At 38.7% G+C, this 13,407-nt stretch overlaps 1 protein-coding gene across 1 annotated transcript in view; it reads right to left on the reverse strand.

Annotated features, from left to right (window-relative positions):
- LOC119741261 (thrombospondin type-1 domain-containing protein 4-like) overlaps window positions 1–13,407 on the reverse strand; it is a 74,702-nt gene that overhangs the window by 30,545 nt on the left and 30,750 nt on the right. Inside the window, exons 4-6 of the mRNA XM_038217013.1 lie at window positions 8,547–8,613; window positions 7,987–8,086; window positions 7,006–7,139 (exon numbers count right to left, since the gene is read on the reverse strand). Of these exons, the coding sequence (XP_038072941.1) occupies window positions 7,006–7,139; window positions 7,987–8,086; window positions 8,547–8,613 (301 nt within the window). The remainder of the gene's footprint in view (window positions 1–7,005; window positions 7,140–7,986; window positions 8,087–8,546; window positions 8,614–13,407) is intronic.

The following is a 13,407-nucleotide window of genomic DNA, read 5'->3' on the forward strand; positions in this document are numbered from 1 at the left end:
TGTTGTACTGTTTACCCCCAAAAAGTCACACTTACCCTAGCAAATTTATTGCATACATCATCATCACCCACTGAATCCACCCACAAGTTTATAAATTGCAAATTTGATCCTGTTTTCACTAGACTGGTCCACATTAGTTCTGGAATTTGGCTGACAAATTGAAGTGTCAGAAAAATATAGAGAATATGTCTTGTCGGATAAAATTCTGAACTTTGTGAAAGATGGCACGCACCCCTCTGTCACACCAACAAAATTTTAGCCAGAGGTCCTTCCTGATTATTGTGGTTGATCTGATGAATTTCAATGCCCAAAGGGTATAGGGTCTAGTTCCCTCCATCACTCTGTATCTAATGTGATGGGTACTACCCCGAGGAACCATAACATCTTCAAGGTGGCCAAAAAGTTTCACTTCTAAGTAACAAACTGTCCCTTCTTTCTTCAGTGGAAGTTGTGGAAAGTGCCCAAATGCTGGCAATGTTTTTATGAATTGGTATAGGTATGTGAATCTGACAGAACAATGTCATAATGAAACAGGATTCAAAACCTGGATTTAAAATGAAACTTTCTAAAATCGAATTGCTTCTCACTCAATTATAATTATCAGATACGATGTGATTAGAAAAATATTTACACTGAAGAGATTGATGTTTGCCATGTCGGTACCATATAGTGATCTCCTTCATTATGAGAAATAAAGTAGGTATTATTAGAACATGACAGCATGAGAAACAAAATAAAGACTAGACAATCAGTTCCAAACCACATTTGATCTCAGCAGCAGGTGATGAGGCATTACACCCTCCCACGACTGAACTTGCACTTATAATGCCTCATTTCCCCTTCATGGAAATGTTCTGAGACATTTTGATTTTTATAAATGGTAAATTTAGGCCTACCCTAGCACTCCAAGGCCATTACCTTGTAGATATGAGGAAAATACTGTTGCACCATCTGGCCAATTTAGAGGGATTTTGTCTGATCTCAGATGAGAACTATGGTGACTTTCCAAAAACTGCCTGAGGAAGTCTTGTTTTACTGTAGAACCTAATGGCATTATATACGTGATATCCTCCATGCCACTTGAGGCTGCAGTATTTTCTTTCTCAAGAGAGACTTATTTTTGAGATAAAAATCACAATATTTTTCACTTATGTGACCTTACAACCTCTTGTGGCCTACTTTAACCATCAGGTTCAGTGACTTGAATTTCTGGGGGGATGCTTGAAGTTTAAATTAGATTTATCATGGAAATGTACAGTCTTTCAGCAAATGTAATCAATGGCAGCCATGCAGGAATAGTAATTGTGTCTCTTGTGTTTGTAATGAGGAGAATTGCCTTCTAACAAGAGTACATTTTGAAATTGGTAGAGTTTTCAAAGAACATTTGCAGCTGAATGAGTTGTCTGCCAATTATACAACCATTGTATAAGAGTTTCATAGCTTTTTATTTTTTACAGAGCTTTCACAATTAGTGGCTGAACAGAGCAGAATACAACACAGGATTTTCGTCAAGTCTTGCAGGAACAACAACAGCAATGCAAATTGATACAAATTTACGAATTACTACGGTAATCTAACTTGAATTCCCACACTACATGAGCGTTGACATAACTTGAACCCTTTTCCTTTTCTTGTCACACTAAATCTACATTCCCAATTGTTGAGGGATAAACCACATACTACAGACACAAGTTTCTTGACAAAAATGCCAGTATTTTCAGCTGGAGCCTCTAGCCTGCAGAGGTCGATGAACTCAAAAGATAATTGCAGCAATTCATCACCATACACAATCACAATCACACTCAAGGCAATCACAGTTTTGATTCTGCTCAACCTTGTTAAAATCACTTTCAAAATCTTTAAAAAATTTGAGATTTTGCACTAAAGCACGTGTTGCAACAGGGGTGACTCCATACAAAGACGTGGGCCCGCAGGTTGCAGAAGAGTTCAAGCTCGTAGGCGAACATGCATCAGGATCAGATTTTTTTCCAAGAACCCCGACAGTGAGGAAAAACACTGAAATTCTGTAAAACGAGCCATCAACCGCAAGCTGCAAGGCACCACCAAAAAAATTCTCCCTGGCCTGAAAAACCCAGACTCTAGTCAGAGGATTAAACTTAATAATCCTGCATGAGGTGTTGCTTAGCCGACTTTGGATGCATCAATGATTTCCAAAAAGGGAAGTAATGAAGGGTTAGTAATAGGCATGAAAGAGGTTTAGTATGGTATAGCGTTTTGAACTTTTTGCTCGCATAAGATTATATCTGCTGAAATTTAAACACATAAATCTTGACCACAAAGGCAATGGAAGATAAGAATTGAGCACTGTGTACACTTTTTTTTTTAAATCACTGGTACCTTAACAATTATTATCTGGCACTTGTGGCCATATCTTGTCAGAAATGTTGTTTTCCAGAACGTTGAATAAGACCCGCTGAACCTCTTGAACTTGCTGCATATTTACAACTTTTTTTTGGCCAAATGAACAACAGCACAGGTATAATCAGAATTTTTTTCCTTGTAAATCAGACGTTAAAAAAAAAAATATTAAAAAAATGCCACATATTCCCGAAACCTGGTTGCTATGGGAGTATACATTTAATCATAACCTGGCCCCGCAATTCCAGCCTGTATCAAAAACAAATTACCCAGCTAATACTCGCCTCGTAAGAGGTAAAGCCAGTGTAATTGTATTTTTATGGTCCCCCTGACCGATTCCAACCAACTTTCCCAAGCTTGACTCGGTGGGATGTAATCAATGAGTGGACAAACACTCAGAACCCCTATGAGGCTGGAGTTAGGGAGACTATTTCAAGCAGCCGTTCCTTACATGTCGGATGATGACCACCTTATCGTCTACCAATGCAATAACCTTTTCTTATCAAATTGACCCCTTGCGCCTCTAATCAAATTTTCAAAAACGATTTTACTTTTCTAATATTTACATTCGGAAAGGTCAAATTGGATACAAATCTCTGCTATTTCTCAGCTACTTTCTTGGTAAGTCGAAGGAACCATAAAAGGAACCGTATTGATGCAAAGTGAAAACAGGTGACGAGAAAATTGTGGATGACTATTTTAAAGGTCTTATATTGACCCTATACTAATGCCACAAAAAGGGGGGGGGGGAATCTAGGACCGTCCAGCAGAACTTTCTGATCTGTAAGAAATAAGACACTTTATGCAGACTTGTACAACAATTACTACAGTCTGTTTTCAAGTGATTAAGCTTATCAAATGAATTGTGACAAAAGCATTCAGTTGTCAATGTTCATCCCCTATTACTTGTGATGATACTAACTTGTAACTTGGCATGTGTTTGTCTTAAGTGTGATTGACTTGTGTTTTCACTTGTCGGATTGAAAGTTTAAGTACAACACTGACAGTAAATAAAGTACCAATTGTTTGATGCATTGATTACGTTTTTTAATCAGTTTCAGTTTGCTCAGCAGCTAATGATCATGTTTCATAAACACGGCTGGAAAAGAAGTGGGTTGTTTTTTATATGAAATCTACATACTTCCTCTTTAGTTTTAATGCCCTACCTCACAATTGGGTCAGGTAGCTGCAGCCTATGAAACTCTAAATAGGCAATTGTGCTCTAATACACTTCGAGATGATTCTTAATAGTTTCAATTGAAAGTAACAAGACCCCCATCAAGCAAATAAATGGGCCAAATACAATCAGACGTACCCCTATAAAAAGTTTCCACTTGGCTACTGTGTCACACTATCCCATATCCTAAACATCTCTGACAACACAGGGGTTGGCAAAAGGGCATATCAATTCACCAAAACAGGTGTCGCAATTTACCAGTATTTGCAGGATGAAGGACTGTAGAGACTAATAATTCTGAGGTAATTTGTTGTGAGATGGAGTGGGCTGAATGACCTAGGAAGTTCAAACCTGATTATATACATACAAAGTTATGTACACAAAAATGTGCCTTGATCAAAATTATTTTAGTATGTCTTGTGTTTCTTAAACTAGCTTGTTCAGGATCTACAACTGTATCATAAAAAAATACTCTACTAACACATAGTCTGATTTACACATAGGCCTAAATGTTACAAAAGCGGTACGAAGCTTCTAAGTATTGAAATGCATACACCATCAATAAAACTAATTAGTCAAAACTGGCCCAAAAAATGGGATTATTTCCAGTACACTATTCCTGGAAATCGGGGGGGGGGGGGATTTTCCTTTGGGGAGGGGGACATAAACAATTTAAAGTTCCATATAAGCAAACATAGGAGCTAGATGTCAGTAGAGTAGAACAAGATTGATAGTTAGATGGAAGGATATTGCATTGATGGGAATGATTTTTTTGGAAAGGAAGCAGAACAGGAAAGTAGAAAAGAATCTGTCGTATCACTCACATGTAACATCCTAATGCTAAAGACACTTAAGAAGTGACAATCCATCTGCAGCTTGAGATAAACGCAGGCCTTAAAAAGATATAAGAAGATGAAAAAAATCTGACCTCGAAAAAAAATGTGGGTGACTGGGAGGGGTTAGAAGATACAATCCACTAGAGACATTGGGCTGTGTGTGGTGAGGATCAGGGACCTCTTTCGCATTCTTAATCACTGCAAGTCAATGGTGAAAGGGGTTAGCAGAGTCGCAGATTGATGGCAGCAGGAAGGAGATTTTAAAAGCAAAATTGAGATGCTGATAGAAGCATACTCGCGATGATTAAAATGAGTTAAACAGTATGAAAATTTACTTTTGCAATGGCAAAACCCTGGCTATATACGGGCCTGTTGCTAGCTTATACAATACGTTAGTAAAGGTACTAAACACTGTGTAAGACAGTATACACAAGGCAATAGTAACCCAAATCACATGTAATATACCATCCAATATATTTCCCGAAAAAGAGATTGTTTGGCGCATGGAAGCTGATTTAATTTTCTCTAGATTCTGTTTTTTCCTGTCTAAAATTTTAATTTCCCACCCTTCTTTATGTTAAGTCAAGTGCAATTTTTCAAATACTAGAGTACCGGTAGTAATTCTGATTTTGGTGTGTTTTAATTTGTCTATGGATATTAAAATCAGAGAGCCTTTCCATTGAAAAGTTGGTCTGTGCCTCGACCTGGTTGTATGATAATAATTGTCAACCACTTTGGCCTTGTACACGTATACCCAAAAAATGTGAAACCCCCCCCCCCCCCAAAAAAAAACTTTGGCCTGGTACATACCAAAAAAATGTGAACCCCCCCCCCCCAAAAAAAACCCTTTGGCCTTGTACATACCAAAAAAATGTGAACCCCCCCCCCCAAAAAAAAAAACATATACATAGTCATGTGTCCTAGCCCTTGGGTTGTAATCTCCTCCAGACCTCTACGTTCTGAGATCCTGCATCGAGTCAACATTTACTGTTAGGTTAACTCTCTTCACAAGACACAACAGGATTCCTTGTAGTAAAACATACATTTGTAAACCCCCCCCCCCCCCCCCAAAAGAAATTCCTCTCTGAGCTTACATCTGAAGACAGTCAGAGCATACTGACCGGAACATCGAGTTTATACCTCTGGTTCTTTTCAGAACCGTTCTCTTTGTTTGAGAAATTATTCCCACACGGTGTTTCTGCAAACCTTTCACTCATTAGTAGATCTTCACCATGTAAATCCTCAAAACTTACTGAGCTTACATCAGTTTAGATATAACAATCCTTCAAACTATTTTTGGCGAGTGTGCTGCCTTGACAACATAAGACAAAAATCCATACCAAAATCCAGCTCCCCCCCCCAAAAAAAAAATAGAATTTAATAATCAAGTATTTTCCAAGTACCCGTACATAAGCATTTCTGTCCCTGAGGAACAATCCCTGGATCTTTCAATTAGCAATATAATCCAACTAAATCAGCTTCTTCACTCAACATGCTCAAGGTTTTCCAGAAAATGCCATTGGCTTTGGTTGTAAGCTTGTCATCAAAGGATCTGACTTCAAATGATAAATTGACAGGCATCCCTGGGATAATGTCACTTCCCCCAACACTTGGATCCTATCACATCTGGACAGGTCTCCAAAGTGTTGCTGACAGGCCATTGGGATGTTGAGGTGCCATGTCGGGTCAGTACTCATCAATGGCTTGTCCAGTGAGGTTAAAGGTATTTACATAATTCTGACAGCTTGTGGGCAGCTGGAAAGTGTAAATTTATTTTTGGGTTAGGATGGCAATGATAGTCCACACTAGTCAACACTGGCCAAAACATCACAGTACACACACTGTCTGCAGACAACCATGTGTAAACATGTGTACATGTGTAGATTCCCTCAGCAATGATGTCCTGCACATTATTGAAGATGCTGGACATTGTTTACTTCGGCAAGTGTAAGGAATGTAAACAAATCACAGTTCCATCTATAAACATACAGGAATTCTGTCAACAGCGGTAGGATAAGAGACAAAAAGAAACCTCTATCTAAGCAGGTGGTCTGGAATGGTTTGCCATACACATACACTGTGTAATAAACCAAAACTATTTCCACTTTTGTTTAAACTTGCTCTTCCTGTGTTCTTCAACAAATCAGATTTTTGTATCTCATGAACTTACGATTCATATTTTTTATTGCAACAAAAATCTTCTTTTTCTGTTGTTTTGTTTCAGGTTACTTTTGCACTTCTGCACAAAAAGATCTGCAGCATTGAGATATTGCCAGGCTGCAAGTACATTCCATAACTAAATGTGGGAAGACATTTCAATTCAATATCCTAATAATCAAAAGTTATTAACTTTTGTACTCTTCAAACACTGCTAAAAAATCTATTTTGCAGTGTGAAACTCGCAAATAAACAAGGACAGCAACTTTAATCATTAATCAACAGATTAAAGAAATAATTGCCATATATTCAATAAACATTGTAAAGTTGGTTTTCCCACTGTGGAAATCACTCTTTGCAATTACTCTTTGCAATTTCCACAAAGTTCTCTCAAATAATCTTGCCAAAAGAGGGCAGCAGATATGTCTGTCTGTATGAAGCAAGCTTGATACCTACCTTGCACATGCCATCCACACAGATGTCTGTTCGTGATGAATTCCTGCAAGGTGTGCCATCCACCACTTTATCTGCTAGTTTGGCAAAGAAACGGGACCCAACAGCTTTGCAGTTGAGCTCGCATAAATTAGGTTCTGTATCAGGGTAAACATAATGCATAAAAGTAGCAAACTCAAAGTTACAGACACATGTATTAGTAACAATGTACAATAACAAATTTTATGTCCACTTTTTAGAAAAGTAAATGATGCGTTTTTGTTGCCAAGGTCCAGTTTTTATAGCTTGGGCCTATTTAAATGTTATCATGCATAATTGTGGTTGTCAGTAGCCTACCCTACACAATTTTTTAAAAATTAATAATGTCAAAAAAGTTTTAAAAGAGGGATATTAACAGTTTCATGAGTTTGCCATATTTTGTTGTGACTTTTACCAAGCTCCTTTTCTGTAAGTGTAAAGATGTGTTGCAGGACTCACAATCTCAAAATGAAAATGTGTCTTTACATTTGTTTTGTTTTAAGTTTAATGTTTGTTTGTTCATTTTGTTTTGTTGGGGGTAGGGTTTTTTTAATTGGAAGTACATGTACAGAACCACTGAACTGGTACCAAAAATTGATATTTTCTCAAGCATTTCATTCCTCTGGACACTCACCTGGCTGTCTTCACCGCTCGTGTTTATTTGAAATATTTAATTCATGAGCATATTTGCTGCTGCCTGCCATTTTTTCCCAACATATAATCTTATGAAACAGCAGAGGGCGCTATTACAACATTGCATCTGAACAGAACCTGAAATATCAGTTATCAAAATAGAGGTGGACCCAACTTTGCGGCTTTGAATATTAATACTACTTAAGAGAGAAATTATCATTGAAACTTTTGGTACTGTCTTAAGAGTTTCCAAATGGGTCAAATCTTGTAGCTAAATGGGAACAGAAAAATAAGTTCCTTTATGGGCCGCGGGAGGGGGGTGTTAAATGTTACCTTTTTCTATAGATTTCCACTGGTAAAGCTTTCCCATAAACGGAACATTGTTGTGACTTCCACATTGTTCCTGCCTGAAGTCTTTGTCGTCTGGACATGGCTGGGAAGAAAAGGGCATGGAAAATGAAGAAAGTCACGGTACTGGGAAAGGCAACGATGCGGAAATAAGCCCGGGAAAAGCATTTTTCGTTATTCACATTATTTGAGAAACAGAAGAGACAGATACTATTATTGACACCTGTTAGTTAGAATGTAGGAGAATTTCTAACTTTTGGTTAACAAACGAGAACTTTTATTGAACTACATAAGGCATTATAACCACAGCTTCTGGAAAGTACCGGGCCATCAAATCCCAAACGAAAAGAATTTAATCGAAGCAGTATCAACAGCCAAAACACTTTGAAATGTGTCATAATAATTAAAAACCTGAGAAGTGTGCCTAGTAAATAAGTTATAACTTATGTGACAATGCGAACTTATGACAGAAAACAGTGATGCAAAAATCGTCGAAAAACACAATTCTGAGGTTTGGTTTGGGAACATTGAGTGGTGGTACCTACCTCTGGATTGCACAGTTTATATTGCTTGTAAAGTCCCACACAGTGTGTGCTTTCTCTTAACTCCCCTCTGCAATTAAAAGAAAAGTTGAAATGACTTTGTTATATTTAGGGCATCCTTTTTTAATTGTTTGGTTCTCAGTTTCGACCGATCCTACTACTTTTGGGCTCCCGACCCAAGAAAAACAAAATTATTACCACAGACCGTGTCTGGAGCCCAAACTAAATTAAAAATTACTATTGAAGGAAGAAACAAAAACAAATTCAGGCAATCATGCCATGTGTAAAGCTATGGAAAATAAAATTGGTGCGGAGGACTGAGGGGGTATAACAGTTCGTCAATGCGATAAGGTGGAATCGTGTCATGCTGATGAATTTCATTTAAAGATGATACCTCTGCTCTTACGAAAAAATTTGGTTATTTTTTCTTCACGAATTTTCAATTTTTTTTTTTTTTTTACGAAAAAAAAACTTTATTGCAATTTGGGCGTCTGCAACCCTCTGAAAAAGGAATTTCATTTTGCGCACAAAGAACCCGTTCTGGGAGAGCCGAATTATTGTCTGTCAAAGAAGAAAACAATTGCAAAAAAAAAATTCATAAAACGTCAGTTGATTTTTTTTTGTTCGATGTCTCATTCAAAAGTGAGAACATTTTATATTTCTAAGAAGATAGCAGTTGAAAAAACAATGCATTTTTCGAGGTGAAACTCGAAAAAAAAAAAGCATGGGAAAACCATCTGTAATAGATTTCCTCCTACTGACCCTTCTTAGGATAGCTGTGTTTATAACGGAGAAAGCTTTACGTTCATGCAGGACTCTATTTGTTCTCCCAAAAATTGTTCCAATTTGTGCTGCCCGCAAAATTATATAGGCCTACCAATACTTTTGGAATTTTGAGCACGATTCAAAATTTTGCAGATTATTTCGCATTGTTACCGTTCGCCGGTAGTTTTCTGTGATGTCTGACTTGAAAGTTCATAACTTATCCTATTTGCTGAAGAAAAAAAATGATCCAATTTTGAAGATTTTAATCTTCGGGACGCCCCACCCAAATCACGAACGTAGCAACTATTTGACCTTTTGCACGCCCCAAAAGCTCGCCCGCGCCGCAAAGAATGCGTGTGCAGGCTGCTAGACCTGTAAATTGTACAGGGCGCTCTCTATCGATAGACCTACAAAAAAAAATCTAGGTCGGCCTAGAAATAGTACCACGTCAAAGTTGACCGGTGAAAAGTGAACTCATAATTCTACTTGCCGTGTGCTTGCTATCGTATAGGTCATCAATGATAATGGGCTCCAAAAGGCCCCTTTTATGGAATGTTCACTAGCTTATTTGTGACAGGTTCAGGAAGTTTTGACCAGTAAAAAGGTCACACTAACACGTGAGAAGAGATGCAAGGCTTAATAGGAACAGTGAACGAGAGGTTATTACGTGGGCAAGCTGAGGTCAAAGGACTGAGATAGCAATGCATTTGCCGACTTTCCATGATTTGATTTGAAGGAAGTCTAGCTGCCAACAAAATTATCTTAGCCCTTATACTATAAACACGTATAAGACAAATTGGGAAATGTACCACGCGAATATTGGTATGAAATAACACCAATAATTGCAGATTTCAGGTTGGTTCACATCTGCGCCAAAGCGAAAACGAATGCCAATAATCAGCAATCATTTTAACGCTGCGAAACAAAACGTCAACGCATCATTTTCGACTCCGATGATTTTCGCTACCGGTGTTTGTTGCAACGTTGGTGTCAATTGCGAAGTATGAACCGGCCTGAAGAACCGTTTGACCATGAATTTGCCCGTCACTTCAGGGAGTAGAGCAAAGGCGTGGACATGAAGTCAAGTCGAGATGACAGAATGTCTAAAAAGAGGAACTATGGGTGTAGAGAGATAGCTGGGATGGGGAGGGGCTAGGAAGGGTCAAGAGAGGGCGCTAATCCGCGTAGGATGGATGAATAGGTGAGATTGCAAGGTGGCAAAGACCAAAGGGAAGAGGGGTGGCATATTTTGGTGGACCATGATGGGGTGATGCAGAGCCAAGGAAGCATCTTGATCTTGTTACTTGAAGAGCACCGGTAAGCTCTTATATTATACCACGCCTATTTGACGTCAAAAAATAATAATAATAAAAATTTACCCCAAAAAAATCAAACGTGAAAAACCATAGCCCTTATAAAATATGCGTCAAGGTGGAGGTGGAGGCCAGTGATTATGGCTTGAGTAGGCCCTAAGCCATTTCTGCAGTCATATAATACTCAATTAAATTAACACAGAACACCCTCAAAGGTATCCGTATTCCGATCTGTCGCATATATTGCAAGCACAACTCCACAACGGGATATACGGTTGCAGGCGCGTGGTGGCTAGCAGAAATTTTATAGTATTAATTACATGTATTAGTATTAGTATTAGTATTAAAGATAGTTGCATCCCCTGACGTTTCGATATAATGGACTCCATTGAAGGAGCTTCCCTGACGTCTACATAGGAAGTAGGTTTGACTTAGTTGTTGTTCTTTGTAGGAAAGAATACCAGTAGCAGTCCTTTTTAGATGTAGGGTGGACAAAGGAAATTGAAGATGATTTTCTAGTTGAAATTTGTCCCCCTTTGAAATCAACTTGGTATTGAAGATGCAGGTTGCAGGTACCTGCAACGCATAATGGTGCATATTTGACAGTAAAAAAACAACAGGTGTATAAATAAAATAAAATATTCGGTCTCTGGTCAGACCAAAGTTCCGGAATTGACGCGGCGACGCGGCTTTTTTTTTTTTTGGCTTCTTTTTTTTTTCTTTAAGCTTGGATTGTACAGACAAGGTGGGGTACTATTTTGCTTTTTTGGTGTCCTCATGTACATTGGTGTCCTCCATAATTATCCTTGGTGCTTTCGATCATTTGCCTTGGTGCAATTTCCCATTCCTTGGTGCTATTTGGTAAAAAAAAAAAATGAGGAGGTGCGGCAATAGAGGGCGCTGTTGGAGCTACCGCGGAACATTTTGGGGAAAAAATAGATTGACGCGCACGATTAAAATCGACGCGCGCGCTGACCAGAGACCGATTTTTAATTTTTTTTTTGGCCTAAGGCGTGTGTAATCCACTCTGGACAGTGCGTTGCAGATATATTTTGAATATGACGCGTCACTGTCTCAAACACTAGCCCATTAAGAACGACGTTGAAAGTAGACCATGTGAACGAGGTTGTGGTGATTAATATGAAACAACGGGATGTTATAGTTGAAATTAAAGAAAATACCTCACTGTTTAAAAGTGAAGGTTTATTTATGAAAGTGTTTTTCTTAACATTTGTGGAAGTTATCCGTCAACACTTAAAAAGCTACGAAAATTGATATCGCTTAATAGCCCACATACACCCACCTCCTGCGAGAAATTCCATCAACTCAATGTGGCATCACGCTCATACATGCCATACGGCGCCATGTGCCCTAAGTTATTATGGGAAAGGAACCGTCAAGCTAAGTTCAATAACATTCGGAGTATGTTCCGTCTCGGTTGAAATATACCAGAAACAGTTCACCTCTATAAAACAGACCTATACGCAGTCAAACCATTTACCGGAAAACATCGAGAGGCCAATACAAGAACCTTTATACTAAAATCCTTGACATGGAGCCATGCACACCCCATTACGCCTACGGTACTCTCAACATTTTTATTATCCCTAAAGATGTTTAATGATCTTTGTAGCAATTTCTACGGTTTTATTTCTGTCTGGAACTTCCGAACTGTGAGTCGTATCACCTAAGGTTCAGTTCGGGAGCGTTTTATAATTCGTTCCAAACTCTTGTGCGATACATGTTTTGTATCTCGTGCTAACAGTTGCAATTTAAGTTAAGTTTTTTCGCCAGGCCAGAGCATTATTTTGCACTCGAACTTGTTTTTTTTTACGAAAACGTCACAGGTTATTACAAGGGAAAAACTGAATCTTGCGAACAAAGAGGGGATTAATTAAATTAAAGTTTGGCAGCATCTTCCTTGCATCTGACGTCGAATCCGAGGGCAGGTCTTGATGTGGCAGTCGCACTGTACGAGTAGACGCATTGTACTTTAGCTGTAACTGAATTTAAATGATAAAACGTGTCCCCAGAGAGAGAGCGAACCGCGCAAAAGAATCTGTTGAGGCATAGCGTTTCACTGAGTACCTTACAGTTCATGTTTTGAGACCAAAACCGAAGAATTGCACGTTTTCATTTATTGAATTACGTGCATGCATTTTCTCCGGTTGTGGTGTGTCCCCTTTCTTTTCCATTTCAAGTTGCGGAAACCGAGGCACAAAAAAAAACAGGTGCAAATTGACCTATATAATACGGAATGCATGACGGTGCGGTATGTTCTCATGAGATCTTCATCCTGGACTTCCCCTCGACTAGACTAATCATGTCCTTCAGGTGATTCAACCAAGCTAGGTGTAGAGGCCCTTACATTAATCATGGAGGTAGAATTCTACCTCCATGCATTAATTATCGAGTCACGGATTACTTAGGATTTCCACAGGAGCGTGTGGCTGTGGATAAAAATCATTCCAAAGGGTCAATGGCTAAGTGGTGTTTGTATGGATTAGGGGTGTTAACTTTTGGTCGCCTCCTATAGGAAAGCGCTATTTGAGCACTGGGTAAACTATTTTGTATTGACCCAAACTCTACTCCAATAGCGCCTCCTATGGAATAAATTTAGCCCAGTACAGTCCACATTCGGGTTGACAGAGTAGACTTAGCGACAAGATCCGGGTTGATAAGGAAAGCGACAAGATAGACGTATACATAGTGGATTCAAGATAGTAGTTAACCTAACATGACGCCAATGTCAGATGACCAAAACGGGCAGGATTACACTGTCTCCG

Source organism: Patiria miniata, unplaced genomic scaffold (genome assembly GCF_015706575.1).
Source record: "Patiria miniata isolate m_02_andy unplaced genomic scaffold, ASM1570657v1 HiC_scaffold_5, whole genome shotgun sequence".
In the NCBI taxonomy this organism is placed as follows: Eukaryota; Metazoa; Echinodermata; class Asteroidea; order Valvatida; family Asterinidae; genus Patiria; species Patiria miniata.